We start from the raw sequence: 15,624 nt of genomic DNA, 5'->3' as shown, positions 1-15,624 counted from the left end.
TACCACCAGTCGCTTAGCAAGGTGTCAAAAACTTGATGACCCCCCCAAAAAGGAAAAAAAGTGATGAAGTACAGGTAGTCCTCGACTTACAACAGCCCTGACAGCCCCGAAGAAGCACTGATCCTGGCTCTTCTGTTGAGCCCTGACAGCCCTGCAGCTCCAGCCATCTCTCGCTCAGACTTGTGCGGTGCTGCCACCGGTACAGCTTGTTCCCCTCCCCCGCTACCACTTTTCTAGGATGGTGGCGTACCACCTGCCAAGTGCCAATGTACCACAAGTGGTACCCGTACCACTGGTTGAAAAGCCCTGCCTTAGGGACAATTGCAATTTCTTCTGTTCCTGCAGCCTTGACAGGGAAAAGTGCTTTCATTCTTGCTTAAAATAGAAATATTGAAAATCATTCTAATTAGTTTGGGTCCATGAATATATTTGTAGCAAGTCAACACTAATAAGCCAATATTGTTTCCTTTGACAGGCAGATGTAAGATCTGAAGGAGAGGATTATTATTATTTTTTTGCCATAATCTCCCTGATCCTTTTTTTATTTTACTTTACTATAATCATTTTGCAGCATTATGTAAGAAGACCTACAGGTAGTCCTCAACTTATAACCATAATTAGAACTTTCATCCCTAACAATGCAGTCATTAAGAGAATCATGCCCAGTTTTTATGGCCTTTTGCCATAGTCGTTAAGCAAATCACATGGTCATTAAGCAAACCCAGATTCCCCCATGAACTTTGCTTGTTGGAAACTTCCCGGAAAGATCGCAAATAACAATCATGTGATCCCAGGAGGCTGCAAATGTTATGAATACATGCCAAGTGCCAACATTTTGATCATGTGACCTAGGGAACATTGCCGCCATCATGAATGCAAGGACCAGTTGTAAGTCACTTTTTTCAGGGCCTTCATGACTTCATATGGTCATTAAATGAATGGTTGTAAGTCGAGGACTAACGGTACAGTTTTGTGGGGATTGCTAACCATACTTAGTATGATCAACTTTTTAGTAAATTATAACAACAATAATAGCAATAGCACTTAGACTTATATACCGCTTCATAGTGCTTTGCAGCCCTCTCTAAGCTGTTTACAGAGTCAGCCTATTGCACCCGCCCTCCCCCAACAATCTGGATCCTCATTTTCCTGACCTCGGAGGGATGGAAAGGCTGAGTTCAACCTTGAGCCGGTGAGGATCGAACTGCCAAACTGCTGGCAGTCGGCAGTCAGCAGAAGTAGCCTGCAGTACTGCATTCGAACTACTGTGCCACCACGGCATACAAACCATGCTTTGGGGGCTTATTTTTTCCCCGACGTGTGAAGGGATTGCTGGGCAAGAAGAGTGTCCCCTTGTGCCCAGTAAATACCCAATAGTCAATTTAAAAAGTCTATACATACATAGTTCTTTAATGCTGATGTCTACCAGGTTGTGTGTTGTGATACACACACAGTGACTATTTCGCAGAATTGCCTGTCATTTGTTCCTCTTGCAGCAGCTTTTGATTAAGCGGATGAATCACTCAAAGCTTCTGCCTTGTCTTTGCAAACATCCTGGATGTATCAGTTCATAAATGCCTCCCCCTAGCAATGACAAAGCAAATCACCTTTCTGTCTCCCTCACTAAATTACGTATAAAGTACAAATAAAAGATTCTCCTGAGGTCTTGGGCTTGCTCGTATCAGCCAACCTAATAAAATGTCCAACAAGAGGTGGGTGCAGTGGGCCAAAATCCCAGTCAGGCTAGATCCCATTCTTCTGTGGCTGGATGGATGCAGCTTGTCCAGTTTGATTTAAAAAGTGAAAAATAGATTGCAAAAATTCAAAATGCTGAGCCAAAAATTCAGAGGCCAAGCATTAATGGCTTTGGCGCTTTATGCGCAGTTCTCTTTTCTTCTGTATAATGGATAGAAGCAAAAGAAGAAGACACATTTGAACATGCAGAATTCAAATCATAAAACCTATCCCATTTGACACCAAACATGTTTAAAATTTTATTTCAGTGCATCGTGTACAGTGACACCTCGGTACGTGTCGCTAATTGGTATGATGAATACTAAAAAAGGACAAGTCCCAAACAAACCCCATGACTTAGCAGGCGACCCCCCGTTGTTTCATCTTCTGTCTCTTTTCTTATGTCAATGACCTTCCCAAAATGGCCAACTTCCTGTCCGCTCTCTGTGGCTGTCCCCCTCCTTTTGCAGCAGCTTAACCCAGTGTAGCCGACTTCCTGTACATTCTCCATAGCCATCTCCCTCTTCCTATCGCAGCATGTAGAACACTAAACAAATAGCGAGTGCCGGACAACATTTTCACCTCGGCAGTCGACGACTGAGGGACCACCGTAAATGTAAATGCTGTAAGTAAATCTAAAACAGGCATGCAGAAGCAGAAATGAAAAGAAAAAAGCTGATGTTAGCGTTAACCAGTATGCTTTTTAAAATATTGCCCCTTCGGTGGCTTTTCTTGTTGTTGTTGTTGTTAGCTGCGAAGTCGTGTCCGACCCATTGCGACCCTATGGACAACATTCCTCCAGGCCTTCCTGTCCTCTACCATCTTCTGGAGTCCATTTAAGCTCACGCCTACTGCTTCAGTGACTCCATCCAGCCACCTCATTCTCTGTCGTCCCTTTCTTCTATTGCCCTCGATCTTTCCCAGCATTAGGCTCTTCTCCAGTGAGTCCTTCCTTCTCATTAGGTGGCCAAAGTATTTGAGTTTTAGCTTCAGGATCTGGCCTTCTAAAGAGCAGTCAGGGTTGATCTCCTCTAGGACTGACCGGTTTGATCGCCTTGCAGTCCAAGGGACTCGCAGGAGTCTTCTCCAGCACCATAGTTCAAAGGCCTCAATTCTTTGGCGCTCAGCCTTTCTTATGGTCCAACTTTCACTGCCATACATTGCAACTGGGAAGACCATAGCCTTGACTATACGCACTTTTGTTGACAGGGTGATGTCTCTGCTTTTTAGTGTGCTGTCTAGATTTGCCATGGCTTTCCTCCCCAGGAGCAAGCGTCTTTTAATTTCTTGGCTACAGTCCCCATCTGCAGTGATCGGTGGCTTTTCTGCATCTAGCCAAAATCTAGGTTTTGTGAATTGGGAAAGAGAACTGGGTCTCTCTCTCTCTCCTTTTCTAGGCCATCAATATGATACAGCTGGAAAGGAAGAGCGAGTGGGGGGAGGAGGAGATCCTGAGAGGGATAAGAGCAGAAGTTCCCCACAGAGATAGGCCTGCATATTCTCTCTCTGTCCCCCCCCCCGCCCCCTTTCCCTTAATAGGGTAAGGGATCGAAGCTCTTCATAAAGGGGATGTTCTTTGGATGTCTCACTGTTTGGATAGGATTCTAGTAAGATAGAGATCCTTTATTCTTTCCTCATTCTTCTTGATATTTTTAGAAACGTCTATACATGTACACTGAGGCATCTTCCTGAGACCCTCTGAAGCGAAAGGTCATATCCCAGCACCATCCAGAGCAGTACAATGTCTTGGGCTTTCATATGCTCGCTCCGACTCCCCCTTCTGTTATGATATTATTTATTTTATTTTTATTTTTATTCCATTTATAGCCAATCTGTATTCCCTATTGCTAGGCTGCCCTGCTCTTACCCTTTAAAATGCCCTCATTCATTTCTCCCTTCAGGTCTTGACCAGCCCCTCCTAATTCCTACTGCATTAAGAGTCCTCCAAAACTGCAGTTCGTTTATACATATGTTTTCCTATCTCTGTTACAGATTCAGTATCACATATCATTGCAAAACACCTAGAATTATGTTTTATATTAATACATAGATGAAACACTTTCTGCCCAATGTGCTCTGCACAGGACAGGGTGATGGTGATGGTGATGATGAAGAAGGAGAAGAAGAAAGAAGAAGAAGAAAGAAGAAGAAGAAGAACACACACACACACACACAAACACACACAGACATAAGTATCTGAATAATGGAATCCACTCTTTCTAGCATGATAACTGCATTTTTAATTTATAGCTGTGCTGTAAATTAATATCCTGGCTGCACATGCTGTGGGATGAATCATGAACTTCAATCGCATATTTCTTACTGTCTTTTTCTCTTCTTTGCCATACAGATCAAACCCCAACCCCAACACGTTTTCTGAAGAATTGTGAGGAAGTTGGTCTCTTCAATGAGTTGGCAAGCTCATTTGAACATGAATTCAAGAAAGCCTCAGAAGATGATGAGAAAAAGGCAAGAGGCAAAGTTCTTTGTTCTTGCTAAATTAAAATGTTGAGCAACATGAGGGTCCTCATCTGTATCAAGAAATACTGCCAACTCAGGGAGAATCTAAATTTTGTTTAGCAGGACCACACTTAACCAGGGAGAGGGTGGGGTGCAACGAACAAGGCAAAGTTAGTGAGTTTTGTCATGCATGTAAGATTATGCTTAAAAGTATGTGAATTCTTTTGAATTTTTGATGTTTCTGCATATATATGACTTAAAACATCTGTTTTCCACACATGTCCTAAAAATAGAAAAAAAGAGAACCCAATTAAACAAATGAGTTGAAAACATTATACTTGTTTCTTTATTAAGGAAAATGATCCAAAGCTACAAACCAGATCCCGGAGGGCTGCACTTCTTCCCCCCACCCCCTTTTCTAGTTGCCCAGTGTTCTTTATTCGTAGGGTTATTTTAACATGTGTTTTCATTGTTTTGCTGTTAGCATACCCTGCCCAGTCACATTTGTGAAATGGGCAGCTGTATACATTTGAGTTGACAAATCAAGAAATAAATTAAATAACCCAAGACGGGCTTTGAGGAAAAGCTTAACAAAAGAAAAGATTGTATACAGTTAACAATGAAGAAGAGCTAAAATTAATTTCTTTCCACATATGGCTTCATACAATGGCACTGGTGTTCTCTTATTTGCTCAAAACTTTTCCAAAATACCAGAAACTCAGACGTGAATCGCTGGGCAACACAATCCTGTCAGAGTTTTTCATGAGGTCAGAATTTTCAGTCTCTCTCTCAGGGGAGAACTTGATCAAGTTATTTTGGCTAACAATAATATGTATAATTAGTATTATTAACTTTTTAACAATGTACAGTAGTCGTTGCTTACTGACCATTCATTCAACAACCTTCTAAAGTTGAATGAATGGTATTTACGATCAATATTCAACGTTCTGGCTGTCACAGTGCCCCAGAGTCATGTGATCACAATTTGGGCACTTGGCGATTGGATTACTTATGACAATTGCAGCATCCCACAATCACATGAACAACATTTGTGTCTCAGTAGCAAAGTCAATGAGGAAGCCAGCAGGGAAAGTTGTAAGTTACAGTCACATGAGATCTTTGCTTAACAATCCTCACGGTCATCATCTCCCCTTAGTGACCGACATGCTGGGGTTATAATGGGGTTACAACCCTTGACAGCAACCAGGACTGCTGGGCTTGTCCTGGCTAAGTGATATAGTCATGTGATAATTATTCTTTACAACCACATGGCTTTCCCAATTGTTGTAACCTGAGAATTAGCTATATGTGAAAAGCTCACTTGAGTTTACTAGAGTTACTAGATAGATATACCATTTATTGTAGTTAGGTAGTCATTTATTGAAATCACTAGCTAGATACATGTGCATTGTTTTTTGGATAACAGTATGCCATGGTCATTTTCTGGGATATTGTTCCAAGTTCCCAATCTACTCTAGAGCTCTAGAATTTTCTGGTGGCCTCCAGATTAACACCAATGAGGTCCTAATCTATAGCTTTCTGAAGATTGGCCAAGATCTGCTGGATGTTGCCGCCTGCTATAACACTCCATCTTAGGCCTTTGTTTGATTTAAGATGAAATCTAAAAGAGAGGGGGGAAATTGCATTGCGTCAGTGCTGCTTCAAGCTTTGTATCCCAGCTATAGTTAAAGTCAGATTTCACAGAACACCCTGTTAGAACAGTAATGAAAGAAAAGTTGAAAAATAGATTTCATGAATTCATATTTTAATAGAGGGGTGTCAAACTGCCGGCCCACGGGCCAGATGGGTCATGCCAAAACCGCACCCACCCCATTGCTGGCAATGGAAAAAAAGTCGTGATATGTCGTGACACATCACATGATGTTGCGAGTTTGACACCCCTGTTTTAATATGACAATTTTTCCCAAAGCATTGGAAGGGAATGCTTGGCTAGAACACGTATACTTATATTTTACTTTTCATATATTTCTTTATGAAATCATCTGTATCTTATTCTGCTCTTAGGAAAGGTATCCAAACGCTGCTTGCATGAGTTTGCACTTCCCCTCCCTCTTTCTCTAATAAACGTTAAAGCAGGGAGCATTCAAATTGAATTATTTATTAAATAAAAATTTAAAATAGGATTAGGCCAGCCAGAACAAGAAACTAAGCAACCCTTGATCTTTTTTTATGTCTCATATTATACTTTTTAATAGAAATAAACAACCACGGGTCTCTTAATGAAATCCTTATTTTGCCTGCTCAATTGCTGCATTGCTGTTCCCACTGAGCAATTCCTTTATGCCTGTCTGGGTTCCTTGTCTTTTAAAAATTGTGTGGCAGCCTGGAATCTTAATTTTAGCTTTTAATTTGAAATTTTATAGCCAAACACTTTATTGTGTTTAGACCACCCATAGTCCTATTGCTGGACTTTTTAAAATAACTACCACTGCGACTCTTAATTTGGTGGAGTGTGTCTCCCCTTCCTCCTAGTTAAATATATGACTCAGCCTTAATATTTCTAACCTCTGCAAGAGCCTGCAGCAGTTCCAAGCCTGGCTAGTTTCAGGCAGCCTGAAGGAATTACTCCTCCAAGAATAGAGCTGCCTGGATTGTTAATTCCAGCTGGTTTCCTATTTAGAAAACTTGGCAGATTTTGCCCGCCACATTCATGGGATGCTTTAAACACTTGGCTAAATCGAGTCCAGTTGCTAGTGGTAGTTTTACTTTGCGAATGTATAAAAATTGATGGGGGAGGAGGAGGGTGTTGTTTCTTCTGGGTAGCTCCAGCTAAGAAATGTTGATGATCTTTGTAGCTGAAAAAGATTGGGGTATTTCCAGACGGACGGGTGACTCATCTCCCGGGTCAAGACGAGTCACATGGAGAAGTTCCACATTCATTCACTCCTCGGTGCTGAGACCTCTTTTTTAAACCCTGCAGGTCCAATCCTTGTTTTGAGTCTTTATGCCGTATGAAAAGGGTTGATGGCTGGAGGGATTCTGGGAGTCAAAGTCCACAAGTCTTAAAGTTGCCAAGTGTTGTACCAGCCTGCTACCGGCCCTGCAGAATAAGGCAGGGACAACCCCTTTTACAAGAAGGCAAGAGGCTGGAACTAAGCCTGCCAAATTTATTAACATAAAAACATAAAAACATAAACAGAGCAAAGAGAGCAAACACGAACCATGAAACAGGAACTATTCAAACGGTTGCCTTCAGCGAACTAGCCCTCCCACGCATTCCCCTTTTATACAGTTCAGGGCGTGGCTTCTCTCTGCCTCCTTCCGAGGTGCCCCATTGCCTTCCTCTGTTTACTCCTGATTGACTGCCTCCTGCGTCGGGCGTCCTTGAACAGGGCCAGCTGTGGGTCATCTTCATCCAGGCTGTCAGGCTCACACAGCTGGGTCTGCGTCGTGACCAAGTGGGAGGGGCCTGGCTGAGGGCTCTCATCAGCAAGCTCTCCAACCCCCTCAGCAACCTCTCCAACACCTCCCTCCTCCCCCTCTGAGTCGTCCGACCCAAATGCCGAACCCACAGGCTGACCCTGAATCACAACACCAAGGTTGAGGACCCCGGTTGGAGAGGGTTGAACAGGAACATACCAGGCCTGTGTTAAACAAATAAGAGGCTAAAGGAGAAACAACCAGGAGATGGTGAAGTCTGACATTCAGCATGTAATCTGACAGTTTTATGTATGAGGTGACCAGGCTGAGCCCAAGGGAGGGGTCAAGGGTGTCATCATTTGGGGTCCCTTTGCGCCCACAAGAGATCCAAATCCAGCCCTCCTTGAATTCTGCTGAATCTTCCGTCTACCGCCGGTTTGCCTTGACTGCTAGTAGTTCAGATTCTTGTTTAGTGATAGCATGGAATAAACTTGTACTGATTTGAACAACCCTAGTTTCTGATTTCTTGCGCCTGGCAGTTTGTATTACAGTATGCATAGAAGAGGGGTACTAAAGAAACATTTAACTGAAGATTATGCACAAGAAATAGCCAGCAGAAGACCAAGGAGGAGGCAATTAGCAGATTGCTAAGCAAAGAAGGAAAGAAAGATGATCTAATTAATTGTTACCCTGATTGCCCCTATTGGTAGCCACTAAAAGCAATTTTTTGCCTTGAATACATCGAAGAGTAGCTTGTTCATGCTGACCGGCCTTTTCCCTCCTGGCAGCTCATTATACCTTCTTTTATCACCTTGGCAAACTCCATCAAAGGCCTTGAGGAGGTACTAGGCCGCTTTTGATTGCTTCAAGACAATTTAATGTCCTATTTTCTCGCTCTGCTCTGCTGTGCACGAACCATACCTCTGATACTGCCACTTCTTCCTGCTGTACTACGGTACTGGCCCAGTGATCTATGATCATACAGGCTGTTGTTCACAAAATTGGAAAAGGCCACGCTGAGCTGCTGAAATGGAAATAGGTGTGGTGGCACGCTGCCAGGCTCAGACATATGGTTAGGTTTTATTACAATGGCCTGGTCATAGGTTTGTAATAACTTATATGGCTCTCTCGTTGGCTTTTGATAAATCAAGCAGTAATTCAAAAGTGACTTATGTGGAGGATTCCAGCACTTCTGTGAATGAGTGTTTTTTTGTGACCTGCAGGCCTTCCAGCTTTATTTTTATATTAGCAAAAGTTTTACAAGAAAAAAAGGGTTGCCTGTATAGTGTTACGTACACGATCTCCAAAATACTGCCTTTCTGGTTTAATAGGGTTTTAGGGTCTGAGCAATTTAGACAGACAGCTAAGCTGACATTGCGGAGAAGAATAGCAGATGTCCTTGTTGGGGGGGAAATGTTGTTTGCATAACCTGCACTGCATTGTTTCAGCTAAGGGGCCACCGAAAGAGCATGTATGTAGTAAATGTAACATGTAGAACAGCCCAGTGCATGCATTCTGGATAGAGAGATTGGATCCTGCGGTCTTTAGTATATTAGCTTTTCTGGGCTAAACAGCCATATTAGGACCAGAAAACCAGGATAAAAAGTGCCACAAGTGTGGGCAGTCATGTTTCTAGACTTTTCTAACTGTGCTTGTGGACGGCGGGCGTGCCAAAACCTGCAAACACATTGCAGGAGCTTTGGGCGCTATGCTAAAACCTGTGTTTTGTGTTTCCACAGTGTTCTGGACCTCTAGATATGTCTCTTCCCTCTACCCCAGACATCAAAATCAAAGAGGAAGAGCCTGTCGAAGTTGATTCTTCTCCTCCAGACAGTCCCATAGGGAGTCCACACTCACCACAGCCTAAGGAGAAGGTGAGCTTTCAGGAAGTACAGATAATCCTCAAATTACAACCACAGCTGAGCCCAAAATTTATGTTGCTAAGTTAGACATTTGTGAAGTGAGTGTTGCCCCATTTTACGACTTTTCTTGCCACTTCAGTTGGACCGCTTCATTTGTTAAATTAGTTACAACCGTTCTTAAGTGAATCTGGCTTCCCCATTGGCTCTGCTTGCCAGGTGGCAAAAAGGGATCACATGACCTCGGGACACTGCCACCGTCATAAATATGAACCAGTGGCCAAGCATCAGAATGTAAATCTCATGACCCCGGGGATGCTGCAACGGTCATAAGTGTGAAAAATGGTCATAAGTCGCTTTTTTCAATGCCATTGTAACTTTGAACGGTCACTTATTTATTTATTTATTTATTTATTTATTTATTTATTTATTTATTTATTTATTTTATTTGTATACCGCCCTTCTCCCGGAGGACTCAGGGCGGTGAACAGGGCAATACACTTAACTGTTGTAAGTCGAGGATTACCTGTATTATTTTAATAATCTGCTTTTAATGGCTTTTGCTCATTCCGGAAAAGATGCCCTTTGCATAAAAACAAAAGCAGAACTATCTTTCTTATTACATCTGATAGTAGTAACATAGAGACAAGAGATTCAGAAGTATTAGTCAGTTTAATCCTATAAATATGGGTTTACTGCTGGACTTGCTACCCATTTTCTGATTCTTTGGACATGCCGGGTGTAAGAACTGGCAGTTCCATGCCAGGGACAGATGCATGAAAACTGCTGAAATAATTTAAATTATCACCACCCCAGTGTCTTTCTCTATGCAGTCCGTTCTTGGCTTCATGTCTGCTGGCAACTCCATGTTCCTAGTGATGGATCTCAGCCAAATCATAAAGCAGGAAAGAGTTCAGAAGAATGAAATGAATTTAAGGAAACATGGCTTATCACTGCTCCTGAAGTTCTTGCTACTAGAGGAAAAGCATTGGGATTGGATTTGAATTTTAATGAACATCTTTTTGCACTGCAAATAGTTCTTATATTTCACTCAGAGTTCCAAATGCCCATTATCATCTACCAATATGCCTGCAGATCACATTAATCCATGTTTTCCATACCGTTGCACTACTTTGTGAGGTACCTGATAGGGTTAACATGATTTTGGTGCAAAACTACTAAAGGCTACAAATAAATAAATAAATCCGTTTGACTCATTTCTTAAACCAAGTGCTGTGGTAGATTCCTGTCTTGAGAAGATCTGGAACTTTTGTCTTTTGATAAAATTGGGATTTTTGAAACTACATTAATGCAATATTTATAGGCTTCAGCCTTATCAGATATTAGGAGTTAGCAGGGTATTATGTGTTCTGCATTAAGAAAAAAGGGGTGTTTTTGTATTTTTTTATGCCCTGTTTCTATGTTTTCATCAATAATAATCAGTAATATGATATATAATGTAATTAGCTAGAATAGAATAGAGCTGGAAGGGACCTTTGAAGTCTTCTAGTCTAGCCCCCTGCTCAAGCAGGAGAACCTATACCATCTCAGACAAGTGACTGTCTAGCCTCTTTTTAAAAATCTCCAGTGATGGAGCGCCCAGGATTTCTGAAGGTAAACTGTTCCACTGGTTAATTGTCCTCAATGTCAGGAAGTTTCTCCTTAATTCCAGGTTGCTTCTCTCTTTGATCAGTTTCCAACCATTGTTTCTCGTCCTGCCCTCTGGTGCTTTGGTGAATAACATGACTCCCTCTTCTTTGTGGCAGCCCCTCAAATTCTGGAATACTGCTATCATGTCTCCCCTACTTCTTCTTTTCTTTAGACTAGCCCACAGGTCTGCAACCCGTGGCTCCGGAGCCGCATGCGGCTCTTTCAGCCATCTCCTGCGGCTCCCAGTCTTCTGCTATGTGTAGTCCCCCCCCCCAAAAAAAAAGTGGGACTAAAAAAGTTCAACCAATCAATTCAAATATGCAGGGTAGGTGCATATCTCGCCTTGGCTCCACTCTTCAGTCAAACCCTGTTCTGCGCATGTGTGCATGTACGCGCATGCGCACACAATTTTTGTGGCTCCCAGTTTTTCCTTTTGTGAGGGAACCGGTTCCGAGTGGCTCTTTCACTGTTTCAGGTTGCTGACCCCTGGACTAGCCAAACCCAAGTCCTGCAGCCGTTCTTTGTATGTTTCAGTCTCCAGGCCTTTGATCATCTTAGTTACTCTTCTCTGAATTTTTTTCCAAACTCTCAACATCTTTTTTGTGATATGGAGACCAAAATTGGCTGAAGTATTCCAGATGTGGTCTTACTAGGATTTTATAAAGCGGTACTGATACTTTGTGTGATCTTGATTCTATGCCTCTGTTATACAACTGAGGATTGTATTAGCTTTTTTGGCTACTGCTGCACACTGCTGGCTCATAGTCAAGTGATCGTCCACTAGGACTCCAAGGTCCCTCTCACAGTTGTTGTTTTTAAGCCAGCTCTCGCCTAATCTGTGCTTGTGCCTTTGACTTTTCCTGCCTAAATATAAAACTTTGCTTTTCTCCACACTGAAACTCATTTTGTTGGATAGGGCCCATTGTTCAGGTTTGTCGAGATCTTTTTGGGTCCTGAGTTTGTCTTCTGGGGTGTTGATTACGCCTGCCAGTTTGGTGTCATCTGCAAATTTGATGAGTTCCCCTTCAATTCCCTCATCTAAGTCATTGATGAAGATATTGGACCTAAGATGGAACCTTGTGGTACCCCGCTGCTCTCCATGAGGATGTAGTGCCATTGAGGACTACTCGTTGAGTACGGTTTGCCAGCCAGCTACAGATCCATCTGCTGGTGATGTTGTCTATTCCACCTTTTTCTAGCTTACCCAGGAGTAGGTTGTGTTCTACTTTATCAAATGCCTTACTTTAAGCTAATCAGTAAGATAATAAAACAAAAATTAATAGCATTCTACAAGGATGGTGGTGATGGGATTTGTCACTGACTGTCTGCATTTCTCTTAGGAGAATGTTTCAAAGCCTATTATCATTTCTACGCCTACACCAACTATTGTACGTCCTGGATCTCTGCCACTGCACTTGGGATATGACCCCCTACATCCAACGCTCCCTTCTCCAACCTCAGTCATCACCCAAGCTCCACCTTCCAACAGACAGCTCGGGTAAGTAGGGAAGAGAAAGCATCCTAACCAGATTAGCCCTGAGCAGTTGATCAGGTAGAATTTTCTTCTGCAAGTGTCCTGATATCAAATCTTACAGAGTATGGCAGTGGAATATATAATTGCCCAAGAACAGCCATGGGGGAAGAAAACATACCCTAGGATTTTTGACAACTGGTTTCATCATAGTTAAATGTTTTAATTATTACTGCCACCCCAGTTCAGTTTTGAGATGGATTGGGAGACAAAGCTGGCTTTAGTTATCGTAGTCTTTGCTTAGTAACTGCCACATTCATGACGGTGATGAAAAAGTCACTTGGCGACCATATTTACAACCTTTACAGCTCCTTACGTAAAGGAAAAAAAAATTGAAATTAGATCATAAAATCATGAAGTTATATCACTTAGCACGACTTCGCTTAACAGCCAGGATGCTCAGTGAGAAGTAGCGTATTAGTTTAGAGGCAACTGTGGCTTTGCAATCCATGTTTTACTCTGTCAATTTAGTTAGCAATTAAAAAGTTAGATTAAGAAATTAGTTTGCTTTCTGTCCATTGGTTAGAGCACCAGTGGAGAATTTGGAGAAGGGATGGGTTCCATGAATCAAAAGAGAATCATGTGCAACCAGGATTTGTTAGAGAGAGAGAGAGAGAGAGGGAGAGGGAGAGGGAGAGAGAGAGAGAGAGAGAGAGAGAGAGTTCACTTCCTTGCAAATTGGACTGAAGTTTGCTTGACGCAGTTTCTTTTGCTTGAAATCTTTTCCAGGTCGCCTACCAGTTCTCTTCCACTTGTCATGCACCTTGTGAATGGACAGACTATGCCTGTCCTTCCCGGCCCACCCGTTCAGATGCCTTCTGTCATATCGGTAATGAAAGCTTCCAGCATGGCTGATTTTGATAAAGGAAGGGACAGCTTTTCCCCTTTGCAGAGCATATGGGGCACTTTAATTTGCAAAATTGACATCTCCCTCTACCTCTCTGCGTGAGATAAGCCTATGTTGGAGAAGAGGACGTAGGGGTGATGAGAGCCACTGCCTGTGAGGGTAGCAGCGCCTGCCAACCAAGTCATTGGTCAGGACGGCCCAGGCTGAATCCTTGTATGAACAGATGGCTGGCCCTGTTGGTTCTGGGGCTGGGAATGGCAGGCTCTCTGATTAGCCAGCTTTGTGCTTGAAACCATTCAAGCTTGCAGAGAACATGTCAGCTTTTCCAAGCCAGGAAAAACTCCCTCCCTGGCCTCTTCGGGGCATGAAATGGTTATTTAGCTTTTATTTCTGCATATGGATTTGACAAACATGAGTACCTTCTGGTGCATCTTGTATTATTTCTGACGTTGCATGCAAATCAAGTGTCTGCCTCTTTGTGCGGTAAATTTTCATTGACTTTTAAGTGTTTGGAAAGTTTCTGCCACAATGGAAACAGGTCAACTCCAATAAATTGGAAAGGCTAATTTGTTAGGACAGTAGAAGACATCTCTCTATGTTCCTGGTGGGGAAGTTTGCAAATGACTGCCTTTTCTCCAGGATGTATCAGTAACACTTGGTGAATTCTACTTAGCTACATGGTATCTTCTTCCCCAATTGTTCTGAAAGTGAACAATACGATAAAATGGGAAAAAATTTCAAAGAACCTCACAGAGGATAACAAATTGGTCAGAAGTTTTGCTCCTTATGATAAAAATGTAATTCTGAGCATGCCCTCCCTCTAAAAATTTCGGGCTTCAGCACTTATTTTTATCCCTTCAACAACTTGAAAAATGTGTTACCTGAAAGATGACAATAGTCTTGAGTGTTGCTCAATGAAGTGCTCCCCCTTCTAGTTCAAAACTAAGGGTTTAATCATTTTAGCACGATTGATCTCCAGATGTCTTTCTTTTAAAACAATATTCAGTAGGCCTAGTTATCTGGAGTCAGAATCTTCCTTATGATCCGCAGGTTGCCAGCAACCCCCAATTTCAAGATAAGAATTGTTTGAGAGCTAGCATTCTGCTACAGTTTTTAGGTGACCGTTGAAAATTTGCACATGGACACCTAAAATCAAATGAGAATATTTGAGACAATCATAAAAAAAAGAGAGAGGATTTGGCCTTTGTAGCAATATGGTATGGCTCAGAGAAAGTGAACTGGCCAGCAATTCTCCTCCGGCCTCCTGTTTCTTTCTCTTCTGTTCAACCTGGATAAGCGGCTGAAAATTTGTGGGTTTCATGCAAACACCAATGGTGAGGTTTTTATGAGGCTTTCCCCCCCCCCCCTTTTCATTGTGTTATGAGTAAAAAAACAAAACAAAAAACCTGAGGTACTTCTTCTTCCTCCTCCTCCTCCAATATATATAGCTGGCAAGGCCAATGCCTATGGTGCCAAACATTCCTGGTATTCCTGGTCCCCCGGTTATCAGCAGCAGCTCAATTTCACCGTCGGGCCTTCCAGGACACTCTGAAGCTAAAATGGTGAGCTCCTGATTCTACTGCATTGTTCACAAGATTGCTCCTTTTTAAAGAATCGAACGAGAGAGAGGCACGCACCAAGATGCGTTGCAGATTTCAGAAACATTTTTCTATCGTTCTAGTCTTGAAAGCATGGCTGGCTGGCTGGGGTATTCTTCTGGGAGGTGAAGTCATTATAACTTAAAAGGGCCCAAGATTGAGAAACAGTGCTTTAAAGAAACCTCATCTTGTAAAAACTGTTTTAGGTTGTTCTATCATTTTTCAGAAATACGTCTTAGTCTCCTTTACCATCACCAGTTGTACAATTTACAGACTGGAAGAACTAGATCCAAAATTGCTAAAGTTCACAGCGTTGGGGGGGGGGGGAGTTGTGTTTTTTTTTTTGTTGTTTTTTTTTGAATAGTGTTCCCTTGCCAAATACAATAAATCTGCTTTTGAAATTCCCTCTCGGGTTCAAAAGCAACTTGGTGTATGGCAGCCTTCCCCAACCTGGAGCTTTCCAGACATGTTGGAATTGTGAACCCCAAAATTCCCATCCACAGAGGCTAATATATGGCAGTAGAAGGGGAGGTACTCAGCCAAAACCACTGTAAAATCCTTTTC

General features: G+C 42.4%; 1 protein-coding gene across 1 annotated transcript in view; it reads left to right on the top strand.

The window, feature by feature from the left end:
- ATF7 (activating transcription factor 7) overlaps positions 1-15,624 on the top strand; it is a 140,357-nt gene that overhangs the window by 88,012 nt on the left and 36,721 nt on the right. Inside the window, exons 5-9 of the mRNA XM_081318504.1 lie at positions 4,085-4,203; positions 9,315-9,449; positions 12,425-12,582; positions 13,345-13,444; positions 14,911-15,024. Of these exons, the coding sequence (XP_081174630.1) occupies positions 4,085-4,203; positions 9,315-9,449; positions 12,425-12,582; positions 13,345-13,444; positions 14,911-15,024 (626 nt within the window). The remainder of the gene's footprint in view (positions 1-4,084; positions 4,204-9,314; positions 9,450-12,424; positions 12,583-13,344; positions 13,445-14,910; positions 15,025-15,624) is intronic.

Source organism: Vipera berus (genome assembly GCF_964194415.1).
Source record: "Vipera berus genome assembly, chromosome: 2".
Taxonomy (NCBI): Eukaryota; Metazoa; Chordata; class Lepidosauria; order Squamata; family Viperidae; genus Vipera; species Vipera berus.
This window is presented reverse-complemented; position numbering and strand designations above follow the sequence as displayed.